The 12,680-nt window shown below is 44.7% G+C and overlaps 1 protein-coding gene across 1 annotated transcript in view; it reads left to right on the top strand.

The window, feature by feature from the left end:
- LOC138300156 (zinc finger protein 485-like) overlaps positions 1-12,680 on the top strand; it is a 40,659-nt gene that overhangs the window by 22,659 nt on the left and 5,320 nt on the right. Inside the window, exons 6-7 of the mRNA XM_069239114.1 lie at positions 6,829-6,939; positions 11,511-11,663. Of these exons, the coding sequence (XP_069095215.1) occupies positions 6,829-6,939; positions 11,511-11,663 (264 nt within the window). The remainder of the gene's footprint in view (positions 1-6,828; positions 6,940-11,510; positions 11,664-12,680) is intronic.

Raw genomic sequence — 12,680 nt, 5'->3', positions numbered from 1 at the left:
AAGGTGAGGCCCAGTTGAAGGCATATAGCGAAAACACGTAGGCCACTTTATTTTTTTAATTTTGCCTGTAATGCCAAGAATTCTGCCTCGTTTGAAATAAAATATAATTCACAGTAAAAGTGGGCTGCGTTGTCGTCTGTGCCATGCCTCTGTGGTGCTGGTCCGGAGGGAGGACCTTGCTTACGAAGGAATAAATAAATAAATATATATATATATGTTCAATGGCATGTGTAGCTGCAGATACACATGCTGTGCATTATACTGCCATCTAGTGTTGGGCTCGCAGTGTTACAAGTTATTTTTCTTCGAAGAAGTCTTTTCGAGTCACGAGACCGAGGGACTCCTCCCTTTCGGCTCCATTGCGCATGGGTGTCGACTCCATCTTAGATTGTTTTTTTTCCGCCATCAGGTTCGGACGTGTTCCTCTTCGCTCCGTGTTTCGGTTCGGAAAAGTTAGTTAACAATCAGAAAATTCGACGGTATTGTTTGCTCTCGGTATTGGGTTAGTGATAGCAAATCGACACCGAACAAAAGAAGAGCTCCGGCAGCCCTTCGGGGCTTCCACTCCTCCGCGGGGCCGGGTCGGACTGACCACGTGCATCTTCAAGGCTCATGGAACGGACCACATTCCGCTTCTGCCCCAAATGCCACGCTAAGTATCCTTGTACAGACCAACATTTGGTCTGTAATTTGTGTTTGTCCCCCGAACACAAAGAGGATACGTGCGAGGCCTGTCGGGCATTTCGGTCGAAGAAGGCCCTGCGGGACCGGAGAGCTCGAAGACTTCAAATGGCGTCGACACCGGCCGGGCACACCGACGTTGAAGAAGAGGAGACATTCTCCATTCCAGATTCGGACTCGGACGAGCCAGAGAGTGAGCAACCGACAAGGCAACAAACCGTGAGTAAACCTGCCCCGGCAAAAACTCACTCGAAAATCATTAAGGCCCAGGGGACGCCACCGCCGACAGGCCATGGCTTTACCCGAAAGCACAGTGACCAAGCATCGGCACCGAAAAAGGCCTCACAGCAGCCGAAGACATCCGACTCCGGTCTAGATACCGGCACTGAATATACTCCGCACCGAGATACCGGCTCCGAACAGATCCGGCACCGAGAAATCGGCACCCCGAAATCCAAGATGGTTTCTTTGGAGCCGAAAAAGACTGCTGAAAAGGTTTCGGTGCCGAAACACCCAGCCTCGGAGCCGAAACAAAGCTCCTATACGGACGAACAGGGCCTTTCCTCACAATTACAAGGCCACAGGTTTGAACAAGAACTGGGGATGGGAGAGCCAGACCATACCCAGAGGAGGCTCCATATACAGAAAGACACAGGAAAAATAAGTACACTTCCCCCAATTAAGATGAAGCGGAAGCTCGCATTCCATGAGGCGGAAATGCAGCCAAAAGCAAAAGTGGGTAAAGAAAGAACACCACCACAGTTTTCTCCACAGCCATCACCACCAACCTCACCACATCGGTCCCCAATAGCAACACCCCCAATGGTGCAGTCACCAACGCACACAGGGATGAGCCATGATGACCCAGATGCATGGGATCTGTACGATGCACCTGTCTCTGATAATAGACCGGATTGCTACCCGGCAAGGCCATCACCACCAGAAGACAGTACTGCTTACATGCAGGTGGTTTCCAGGGCAGCTACTTTTCATAACGTAGCATTGCATTCAGAACCTATAGAAGATGACTTCTTATTCAATACCCTGTCATCAACACACAACCAATATCAGAGTTTGCCAATGTTACCAGGCATGTTAAAACACGCCAAACAGGTGTTTCAAGACCCAGTCAAGAGCAGAGCCATCACACCTAGGGTGGAAAAGAAATATAAACCTCCCCCTACGGACCCTGTGTACATTACGCAACAACTGACTCCTGATTCAGTGGTAGTGGGAGCAGCCCGGAAAAGGGCGAACTCACAAACATCTGGGGACGCACCCCCACCCGACAAAGAAAGTCAGAAATTCGATGCTGCAGGCAAAAGGGTGGCAGCACAGGCAGCCAATCAATGGCGAATTGCCAATTTGCAGGCTCTATTGGCAAGATATGACAGGGCACATTGGGACGAAATGCAACATTTCATTGAACACCTTCCAAAAGAGTTCCAAAAGCGTGCCCAACAGATTGTAGAGGAGGGCCAAACCATCTCCAACAATCAAATAAGGTCGGCTATGGATTCAGCAGACACGGCGGCCAGAACAGTAAACACGGCGGTCACCATTCGGAGACACGCGTGGCTACGTACCTCCGGATTTAAGCCAGAGATCCAGCAGGCTGTGCTGAATATGCCTTTCAACGGACAACAATTGTTTGGGCCGGAGGTGGATACAGCAATATACAAACTAAAGAAAGACACTGACACGGCCAAAGCCATGGGCGCGCTCTACTCCCCACAGAGCAGAGGCACTTTTAGGAAGCCACACTTTAGAGGGGGGGTTTCAGGCCCAAAGCACAGAGCCTTCAACCTCACAGGCCAGACCCACATACCAGGGCCAATACCAAAGAGGAGGCTTTCGGGGACAATATAGGGGTGGACAGTTCCCTAAAAGAGAGGGAAATTCCAAAGCCCAAAAACCCCACAAACTAAACAGTAACTCCAACGTCACAAACCCCCAACACACAACACCAGTGGGGGGGAGACTCACACATCATTACCAGAATTGGAAACACATAACTACGGACTCGTGGGTCCTAGCCATTATCCAACATGGTTATTGCATAGAATTCATACAAATACCACCAAATGTGCCTCCAAGAGCACACAACATGTCCAGACAGGACTTAGATCTGTTACAACTAGAAGTCCAAGCGTTGTTACAAAAAGAAGCAATAGAACTAGTACCCAACCATCAAAAAGGAACAGGTGTTTACTCCCTGTAATTCCTAATTCCAAAAAAGGACAAAACACTGAGACCCATATTAGACCTCAGAACACTAATGGGGTCATTCTGACCCTGGCGGTCACCGACCGCCAGGGCCAACGACCGCGGAAGCACCGGCAACAGGCTGGCGGTGCTTCCTGGGCCATTCTGACCGCGGCGGTAAAGCCGCGGTCAGAAAAGGGGAACAGGCGTTTTCCCGCCGGTTTTCCCCTGGCCCAGGGAATCCTCCGCAGCGCCGCCATGGGGATTCCGACCCCCTTCCCGCCACCCTGTTCCTGGCGGTTGTTACCGCCAGGAACAGGATGGCGGGAACGGGTGTCGTGGGGCCCCTCGGGGCCCCTGCACTGCCCATGCCTAACAGGGCCCCATAATGATTTTCAGTGTCTGCTTTGCAGACACTGAAAATCGCGACGGGTGCCACTGCACCCGTCTCACCCCAGCAACTCCGCCGGCTCCATTCGGAGCCGGCTTCATCGTTGCTGGGTCTTTCCCGCTGGGCCGGCGGGCGGCCTTTTGGCAGTCGGAATGACCCCCTAAATCTTTACATCAAATCAGATCACTTTCACATGGTGACACTTCAAGACGTGATTCCCTTGCTCGAACAACAGGACTACATGTCAACATTAGATCTCAAGGATGCTTACTTCCACATACCCATACATCCTTCCCACAGGAAATACTTAAGGTTTGTAATCCAAGGCGTGCATTACCAATTCAAAGTGTTACCGTTCGGGATAACAACAGCACCAAGAGTATTCACAAAATGCCTTGCGGTAGTAGCTGCTCATATCATGAGGCAGCACATGCACGTATTCCCTTACCTAGACGATTGGTTAATAAAAACCAACACTCAGCAACAGTGTCTTCAACACACAAAATACGTCATAGAAAGCCTTCACAAGCTAGGGTTCTCTATAAACTACCAAAAATCACATCTACAACCGTGTGAAATACAACAATACTTAGGAGCAACAATCAACACACAAAAAGGGATTGCCACTCAAAGTCCACAAAGGGTACAAGCATTCAAAAATTTAATACTAAACATGCACCAAAAACAACACTATCAAGTGAGGTTTGTGATGAGACTTCTAGGCATGATGTCTTCATGCATAGCCATTGTCCCAAACGCAAGACTACACATGCGGCCCTTACGACAGTGCCTAGCAACACAATGGACACAAGCACAGGGTCAACTTCAAGATCTAGTGTTGATAGACCGCCAAACACACTCCTCGCTTAAATGGTGGAATCCTATAAATTTAAACAAAGGGCGGCCATTCCAAGACCCTGTACCTCAAAACTTGATCACAACAGATGCTTCCATGGTAGGGTGGGGAGCACACCTCAACCAGCACAGCATACAGGGACAATGGGACGCTCAACAAAGCCGACTTCATATAAATCTTCTGGAACTACTTGCAGTATTTCTAGCATTGAAAGCATTTCAACCGTTAATAGCCCACAAACACATTCTTGTCAAAACAGACAACATGACAACAATGTATTACCTAAACAAACAGGGAGGGACACACTCATCACAGCTGTGTCTCTTAGCACAAAAGATTTGGCATTGGGCGATTCACAATCACATTCGCCTAATAGCACAGTACATCCCAGGAATTCAAAACCAGTTAGCTGACAATCTCAGTCGAGATCACCAACAAACCCACGAATGGGAAATTCATCCCCAGATACTACAAACTTACTTTCAAAGCTGGGGAACACCACAAATAGACCTATTCGCAACAAAAGAAAACGCAAAATGCCAAAACTTCGTGTCCAGGTACCCACACCCTCACTCCAAGGGCAATGCATTATGGATGAGTTGGTCAGGGATATTTGCTTACGCTTTTCCCCCTCTCCCACTCCTTCCGTATCTAGTAAACAAATTGAGTTAAAACAAACTCAAACTCATACTAATAGCACCAACTTGGGCTCGCCAGCCATGGTACACAACACTACTAGATCTGTCAGTATTACCCCATATCAAACTACCAAACAGACCAGATCTGTTAACTCAACACAAACAACAGATCAGACACCCGAATCCAGCATCGCTCAATCTAGCAATCTGGCTCCTGAAATCTTAGAATTTGGAGAATGTATGGAGGTCATTAAACAAGCAAGAAAACCTACTACAAGACATTGTTATGCAAATAAATGGAAAAGATTTGTTTATTAGTGTCATAATAATTAAATTCAACCACTACATGCGTCCGCAAAAAACATTGTAAGCTACTCATTACACTTACAAAAATCAAATCTAGCTTTTTCGTCCATTAAAATACACCTCACAGCAATATCTGCCTATCTGCAGATTACACATTCAAAATCACTCTTTAGAATCCCAGTCATCAAAGCATTTATGGAGGGTCTAAAGAGAATCATACCCCCAAGAACACCACCAGTTCCCTCATGGAACCTCAATATTGTATTAACACGAATCATGGGTCCACCATTTAAACCCATGCACTCTTGTGAAATGCAATACTTAACCTGGAAAGTAGCCTTCCTAATAGCTATCACATCTCTTAGAAGAGTAAGTGAAATACAAGCATTTACTATACAAGAACCCTTTATACAAATACACAAACATAAAGTGGTTCTACGCACAAATCCCAAATTTTTCCCAAAAGTTATATCACCGTTCCACCTAAACCAAACAGTGGAACTCCCAGTCTTTTTTCCACAACCAGACTCAGTAGCCGAAAGAGCCTTACATACATTAGACATCAAAAGAGCACTAATGTATTACATTGATAGAACAAAACAATTTCACAAAACAAAACAATTGTTTGTAGCCTTCTAAAAACCTCATGCAGGGAATCCAATATCCAAACAAGGCATTGCCAGATGGATAGTGAAATTTATTCAAACCTGCTATGTGAAAGACCTGCCTGTTACCCCAAAGGCACACTCCACTACAAAGAAAGGCGCCACAATGGCTTTTCTAGGAAATATACCTATTACAGAAATCTGTAAGGCAGCCACATGGTCTACGCCTCATACATTCACAAAACACTACTGTGTAGACGTGTTAACAACACAACAAGCCACAGTAGGACAGGCAGTATTACGAACATTATTTCAAACAACTTCCACTCCTACAGGCTAAGCCACCGCTTTTGGGGAGTAACTGCTTACTAGTCTATGCACAGCATGTGTATCTGCAGCTACACATGCCATCGAACAGAAAATGTCACTTACCCAGTGTACATCTGTTCGTGGCATGAGACGCTGCAGATTCACATGCGCCCTCCCGCCTCCCCGGGAGCCTGTAGCCGTTTAAGTTGATGAAAACTGTATATTATATGTTGATGAAACTTGTACATTTGTAAATTTGTAAATATATATCACTTTTAATCACATTATGTACTTACATACTTACTCCATTGCATGGGCACCTTTACTGTATACACAACTCCTACCTCACCCTCTGCGGGGAAAACAATCTAAGATGGAGTCGACGCCCATGCGCAATGGAGCCGAAAGGGAGGAGTACCTCGGTCTTGTGACTCAAAAAGACTTCTTCGAAGAAAAACAACTTGTAACACTCTGAGCTCAACACTAGATGGCATTATAATGCACAGTATGTGAATCTGCAGCGTTTCATGCCACGAACAGATGTACACTGGGTAAGTGACATTTTCCATATAGAGAGAGAGAGAGACAGAGAAAGAGACAGAGAGAGAGAGAGGGAGAGAGAGAGAGATAAAATCACTTATTTTCAAATGAATAATTGCTGTAAAAGACAGATACTGTGCCATGACATATTATTATTATTAGTATTATTATCATTATTATTACCCCTGAATATTTTTTATGCAGCCTGCTTTAGCTCAGTTGTATTACTGTGAGAGCGAAATCACCAGAGGTTACTGCTAAACAAGTTACATCTTTAATTATATGTTTTTATAACAGGGCAGTCACATAGGGCCCCAGTTGTTTCTTTCGCCATTAAGAAAGAAGTAGAAGTATTTCCTGTAAACCGCATGGACTCGGAAAGAAGAGGAAGCATCACCAGTAAAACAGGTGAGTAAATTATGTGTGCCAGATTACAGTTGCAGAATAATTCTGCAGTATCTCAGCAACCCACTCTCCTTGGGGCATGACTGAATGGGGGAATTTAGTATCAGTCACCGCCATAAACTATTATTCTAGTATTCTCAGTATGGTGTTTGCTCATCTATCGGACACAGATTTTTACCTGTGTATTGAAGTCTGAATCATTTGAATGCAGCTCTCTTTACTAACAGCCATCACTATGATTGAATCAGTGGTCTTGTAAGCGCGGCTGTTTGACAGCTGTCTCAATTTAAGGTCATCAGTCAATCACCGCTTTCCTGAAGAGCCCTGTGGATTCGTTCCCTCTTGGATCAAGACATATTTATACCCACTGGGTTATCCTATCTACAGTACTGAGAATACCGGTACACTCATGTTAAAGTCGGGACTTACTGTGGATATCTTGCGTTTATTCAGATGTATATATGTAAATAAGTTTGGCATAAGTTTAACCCACAAGATCATTGTGTATCTGTTCTATAAACTGGCCCGGGTTCCGATCTTCTGAGCACAATCATGACAGCAACTAGTAGATGCATACTGAAATATTACTGACTCGACAATAAAACGGTAGCGTGGTCCAGCATTACCTCCATGGACACGGGACCAGTCGGCAGGCAAAGAAGTACTCACCTACAACATACTATAGCTACGTTAAACCCTACCATTCAAATGCAACGCTGAACATCTTCATTATACCCAAACTGAATACAGTGCAGCACAAAACAATCATATACATACTCTCCTTCCTGTGCAACACACTTGTCAGATCTTCCCACTTGTACAGAATGTCAACTCAGGAGAAAGAAAATTGTGGCTGTCACCAACAACTCAGGTAAAACTTGTGGCCATCACCCTTAACACTATGGGGTACTATACCTTCCCACATTTTTATTCAAGGGGCATTTCCCCCTGTTGCCTCTCGCAACATAGTACTTCTCCTCCCCCACATTGAACCCATGGGGTACACCCCCTTGCAGTTTCTCATCACTAGGTACTTCTTGTTCCCAACTTAGCACACTGTAGTGTACTCCCCCCATGCAATTTCTTACAAGGTATTACACTTCAATTTCTCATACCACTGGACACTCCCGGCATAAACCCCTAGCAACAGGGTTCTATTCCTTCCCAACTTTGCATACCATGGGGCATTCCCCCATACAACCTCTGCCAAGAGTACTGCTCTTTCCCCACTTCAACAGATGCACAAAACTGTACTGCCCTTGTGTCTCTTGCGATGGGGTAGAACTGTACCCTATATCAGTGTCACTTGGACATGCACAACCAGCATGTGTCTACATAAGAAAACACATATGGGTACTACATCCCCTTCCCCAAACTGTGAAGTAGGCTTCACATGGCATCAAAAGAAAATGCTCACATGCTACTCCCAAAAAACCTTACAGGTGAATAATGTGAACTTCCCTACATGTTTCGCAGGTGATGTTTCAACTTCCCTTGACTTCAGGACACAGTATATTCTTGAAGGACATAGTGTAATTTCCATCTCAAGTGTCTTTGGAGATAGCCCTTCTTTTTCAGAAGTAGCCCGAAGGCCTTCAGTATGCTTCTTCAATGTTTATAGACCTGTCCTGATCAAACATCAACTTATTACCCTCCTTCATAATGTCTACACAGCTAGCTTTCACACTCCAATACTCATGCCTGGAATCCAAGACATTGGTGCAGTTGCCCCAAACACTACACCCTCCTCTTCCAGTTCTAGCTGACGTGCGCCTGGGAGGAAAACCTCCTCTTAGCGGATGCTGTGCACCGACCTTTGTCAAATGCCTTAACCTCATTGCTAACAGGAAGCTGTGTCATTTCCTTTGGTCACTTCATACTGGGTGCAGTAAAATATGAGGACTACACACACTGTCCTCCAGAGGCATGGGGTATGGAGTGTCCTGTGCCACAGTCAACCTAATTGAGAAGTCATACTACACACTCACCAACACTACTCCTTATTTCACTGTTGAATGTATTACTGCCTGAAGCTCCAAGGATCATTTTAAAGTTATGCTTACTGGAAAGTAGATTTCCTGCCTCTTCCCACTGTCTCCACAACACTGTCTCCATAGCATTGTCCATAAGATTAGAACTATTTACTGGGATGTATCACCTGTGTTTATAACTCCCCTCAGCTAGGTCCTTGTACTTGAAAGGAGCAAGACCTTGCCCACCCTCCTCACTGTGCTCCTTCTGCCCAGTAACATGTGCTGAAACCATTTGACTGTGGATTTGAGGATGGGTGGCCCCAGATTAGACCTCAATGGTCATGGGTCCATCTTCTTCCGGACAACAGACTTCCTGTACCAGAGACGGCTCCGAACTGCTGTATTTTCATGTAGTCCCATTAAGATGTTTTGGCCATGGCAGGGCAGAGGCTTCCTACTAGAGTCTAGAGCCTCTCAAGTACAAATTAAGTTATTTATTTAATCTTAGGCCCTTAAGTTACAGCAACAGCAGGTAGGTCCTGTCAGTGCTCCATCCTCCTTCCAACTTTATCTCCTAGTTTCCACTGAAGATCATACAGTGGACATTCTATTACTTCATTCACTCTCAGCATTCCAGACACCAGATGAGAAATTTCAGGGATGGGAACACACAGGATGCTACACACACATTACTCATTTAAATATTAGGAGGAGGCAAGGATAACATGAAGGAACATATCAAAACCTGTGAGGAAACCTATGCAAGTTCGGTGCACCTACCTTTAACAGACTCAGAAGAAATAATGTGGTTCACCCCCAACACAAATGCCATTTGGACTGAGGTTAATCTGAAAAGAGCAATGAGGATGGCCACATTCAGATATTTTCCTTAGGGTTGGGAGAATTAGGAAATGTTTGCTATTTAGATTGTGTGCACAGAGTTCAGAGCCTCTTTAACACCTATGCATATCTGATATCCTGGCATTTAAGCTATTAAGATGAATCCATATCTAGACCCACCTGTCCTGTTGGGTGTGAGAGCTGTTCCTGACCTCCATTCCCATGTACCCATTGTACATTCTGCCAGTGGCCTCTGAGCCACAATCACATGACAAACGACTGCTGCGAGTTGGCACATACCTTGCTGCTAAGTGACTATGGTGAGCCCCTGACAGCAGCCCAACCTGGCACTCGCCCTGACCAAACTTGTAGCCTACATATCAGCTGACATGTTTAAGAGGAAAAATGCTGTCTGGGCTGGCTTGTTTTTTGTCTTCACCTGTTTATTTAGATGTCTCTCTTAAATGGCATTTTTAGCTGCAACATGGTTCAGCCTTCTTCAGTAAAATTTATTTTTGTATGCGCAACTCAGTTTTCTGTGGAATTTGGGTCCTCTTGAGTACAAGCTTCTCTGTCTAAAAGTCCCCGCAGATTCTTGATATTAAAGCCAGGCACCTCTTTTCTCCTGAAGAGTTTGACTACTTTTCATTTAATAAAGAAGATGCATCTGCTAATTTAAATCTTTTTATGCAGGAGGAGGAATTTTTTAATGCATTAGATATCAAAAGAGTGGTGGGCATTTATCTCACTCTGTTCAGAGCTCATCCAAAAGCAGTAGTTTATTCTAACCTGTGTAACAGTTAAAAAGTTGTAGAACTGTGGCCATCTACCCTTTGCTACTCAACTAAAGTATTAGATGATAGGCCAAGGATCAAACAAGATTTCCCCCTGCACAAACATTGTGACGTTACCGAGAGGAATGGCAACCTCGCAGGCAGATTGTCATTGTGGGATTGACAGGTTTCACAATCGAGATTTATCAGACACTATGGGCCTCATTACGAGTGCGGCAGTGTCAAGACCGCCACACTCGTGATGGCGGTCAGACAGCCGCAGACAGGGTGGTCCGACTCCCCTATTAGGACCGTAGCAGAGCCACCACGGTCCGACTGCCGACACCGCCAGGCTTCCGCCAGCCTGCAGCCTGGCGGTTATAATCCAACAGGACTTCCTAGGAATTACTGAGGTAATTGGACTTGGAATTAGAGACTCATCTAGTAATTCTTTATTATTCAGAGGATTCTGAGGGTTCATACTAGCATCTCTGTTAAATCCACACCCCTAGAGTAAGAGGGGGACCTCTGTATTTTTAACTCTGGGGTTACAAACTTAACATCCCTGCCTCTGAGGATCTCGTAATGAGTTCCTTAATGTCAGGATTTCCTCAAAGAACATACAGTGGAAGAGACGTAAGTGCAAGAGTGTTCATTTCCACCCGAGAAACAGTATTGTGTGAATGTTCTAGCCCACCAATAGGCTAAGGTTGGCCAAACAGAACTAGGAACATTGTTTCAGACATCTGTACCATCCACATGCTAACTAACACTTATACAGGGTACTGTTTTACAGTCTTTGCATAACATGTGTCTATTGCTACGCATTCTTGCCCGACAATAGATGAGGGCATGCAAATATACAACACTGCACTCTATGAACAGTTGCTTTTTGAGTAAGTAACATTTTCCTTTCTTTTTAGAACTGAGGTAGGGTTTTGTCCCATGGAAATGTACCTGTATTTTTAGCAGTGTATTTTTGCAACAGGACTTGCAGTTGTATCCCCAGGACCCGAGGTTACCACACCAGGACCAGATGTTGCAGTGCCAGTTGTGTCAATTATTATTAAGGAAGAGCAAGAGACGGATCTCATTAGCATCCAAGATTATCACAGAAGAGAAAGCTTTTATAGTCCGGCAGGTGAGAAAACCACCAACTGCTTACAATCGTAAATAAAATATTTAATTGTGCCATGAAGGAAATCAGTTTTCATCTTGTATATCAACAGCTTAGTAGTTCTTTTGAGAATTTTCTACCTGTGTTGTTTATTTTCTAAAGCGTCACAAATCTGTCTCTGTCTCCTACTCCTGATGCAATAAACATGCTAGTGGGCCCAAATGAGAGTATTAAGAAAATTGTCTACACCTATCTTGCCTATTTCAGCACACAGTAAGCGTTGCATTATTCTACATAACAAACATTGACAATGGGTGCTAACAGATTAGGTTGACTCACTATTTGTTTAGTGCATTGTGTAAGCATGAGAATGCTTTATACCTCAAACTCCTCTATTTAGACATTTTCTTAACTGGCAAATGTACCTAGTCTTAATATATGAAGCAATATGAGATGTTACACAGCTTTGTCAGTATAGATGTGTGCAGGGTCCCAGAGAGAATGTTTGTAATGGAAGGTTTGGGATAGATTCCTCTAAGAGGAAACAGAAGATTTGGAGCTTTCCCTTGCACTTCACTGTTGGGTTACGGACTGAAAAAATGGTCACAAATGTGTGCGTGAAAGGTGAAGGCTTTAAAGAAGAGCATAGGTGCACAGGCACACTAGCCAAAGACCTCTGCAGGAACTGCAGCTGCTAGAATGCTCCATGGTTTGCCAGGGCACATTCCAGAACATGGAATGTGTATTTCCAAAATGATTGTCTTGTTTTTGGTAAATATTTGAATGAACACAATGTTAGGTTGCAGAAGATCTACCGTGTTTTAAGAGATAACAGGAAAACCTTGAGATAGGATTGGAATGGGGAGTGTGGATTACTTGGTACACCTGATGTCTGGAGCCGCGATTGACGCAAAAGAGTGTCTGTTGAAAGCTGTTGGTGAGGCTTCTAATCCAACGTGTAAGTATTCATTACGGTCATTGTTGGGCCTGTATGAATTCTGTGCTTACTTTCGGCCCCAATTTTCTGAGTCAACTGCACCT

Source organism: Pleurodeles waltl, chromosome 6 (genome assembly GCF_031143425.1).
Source record: "Pleurodeles waltl isolate 20211129_DDA chromosome 6, aPleWal1.hap1.20221129, whole genome shotgun sequence".
Classification (NCBI taxonomy): domain Eukaryota; kingdom Metazoa; phylum Chordata; class Amphibia; order Caudata; family Salamandridae; genus Pleurodeles; species Pleurodeles waltl.
This window is presented reverse-complemented; position numbering and strand designations above follow the sequence as displayed.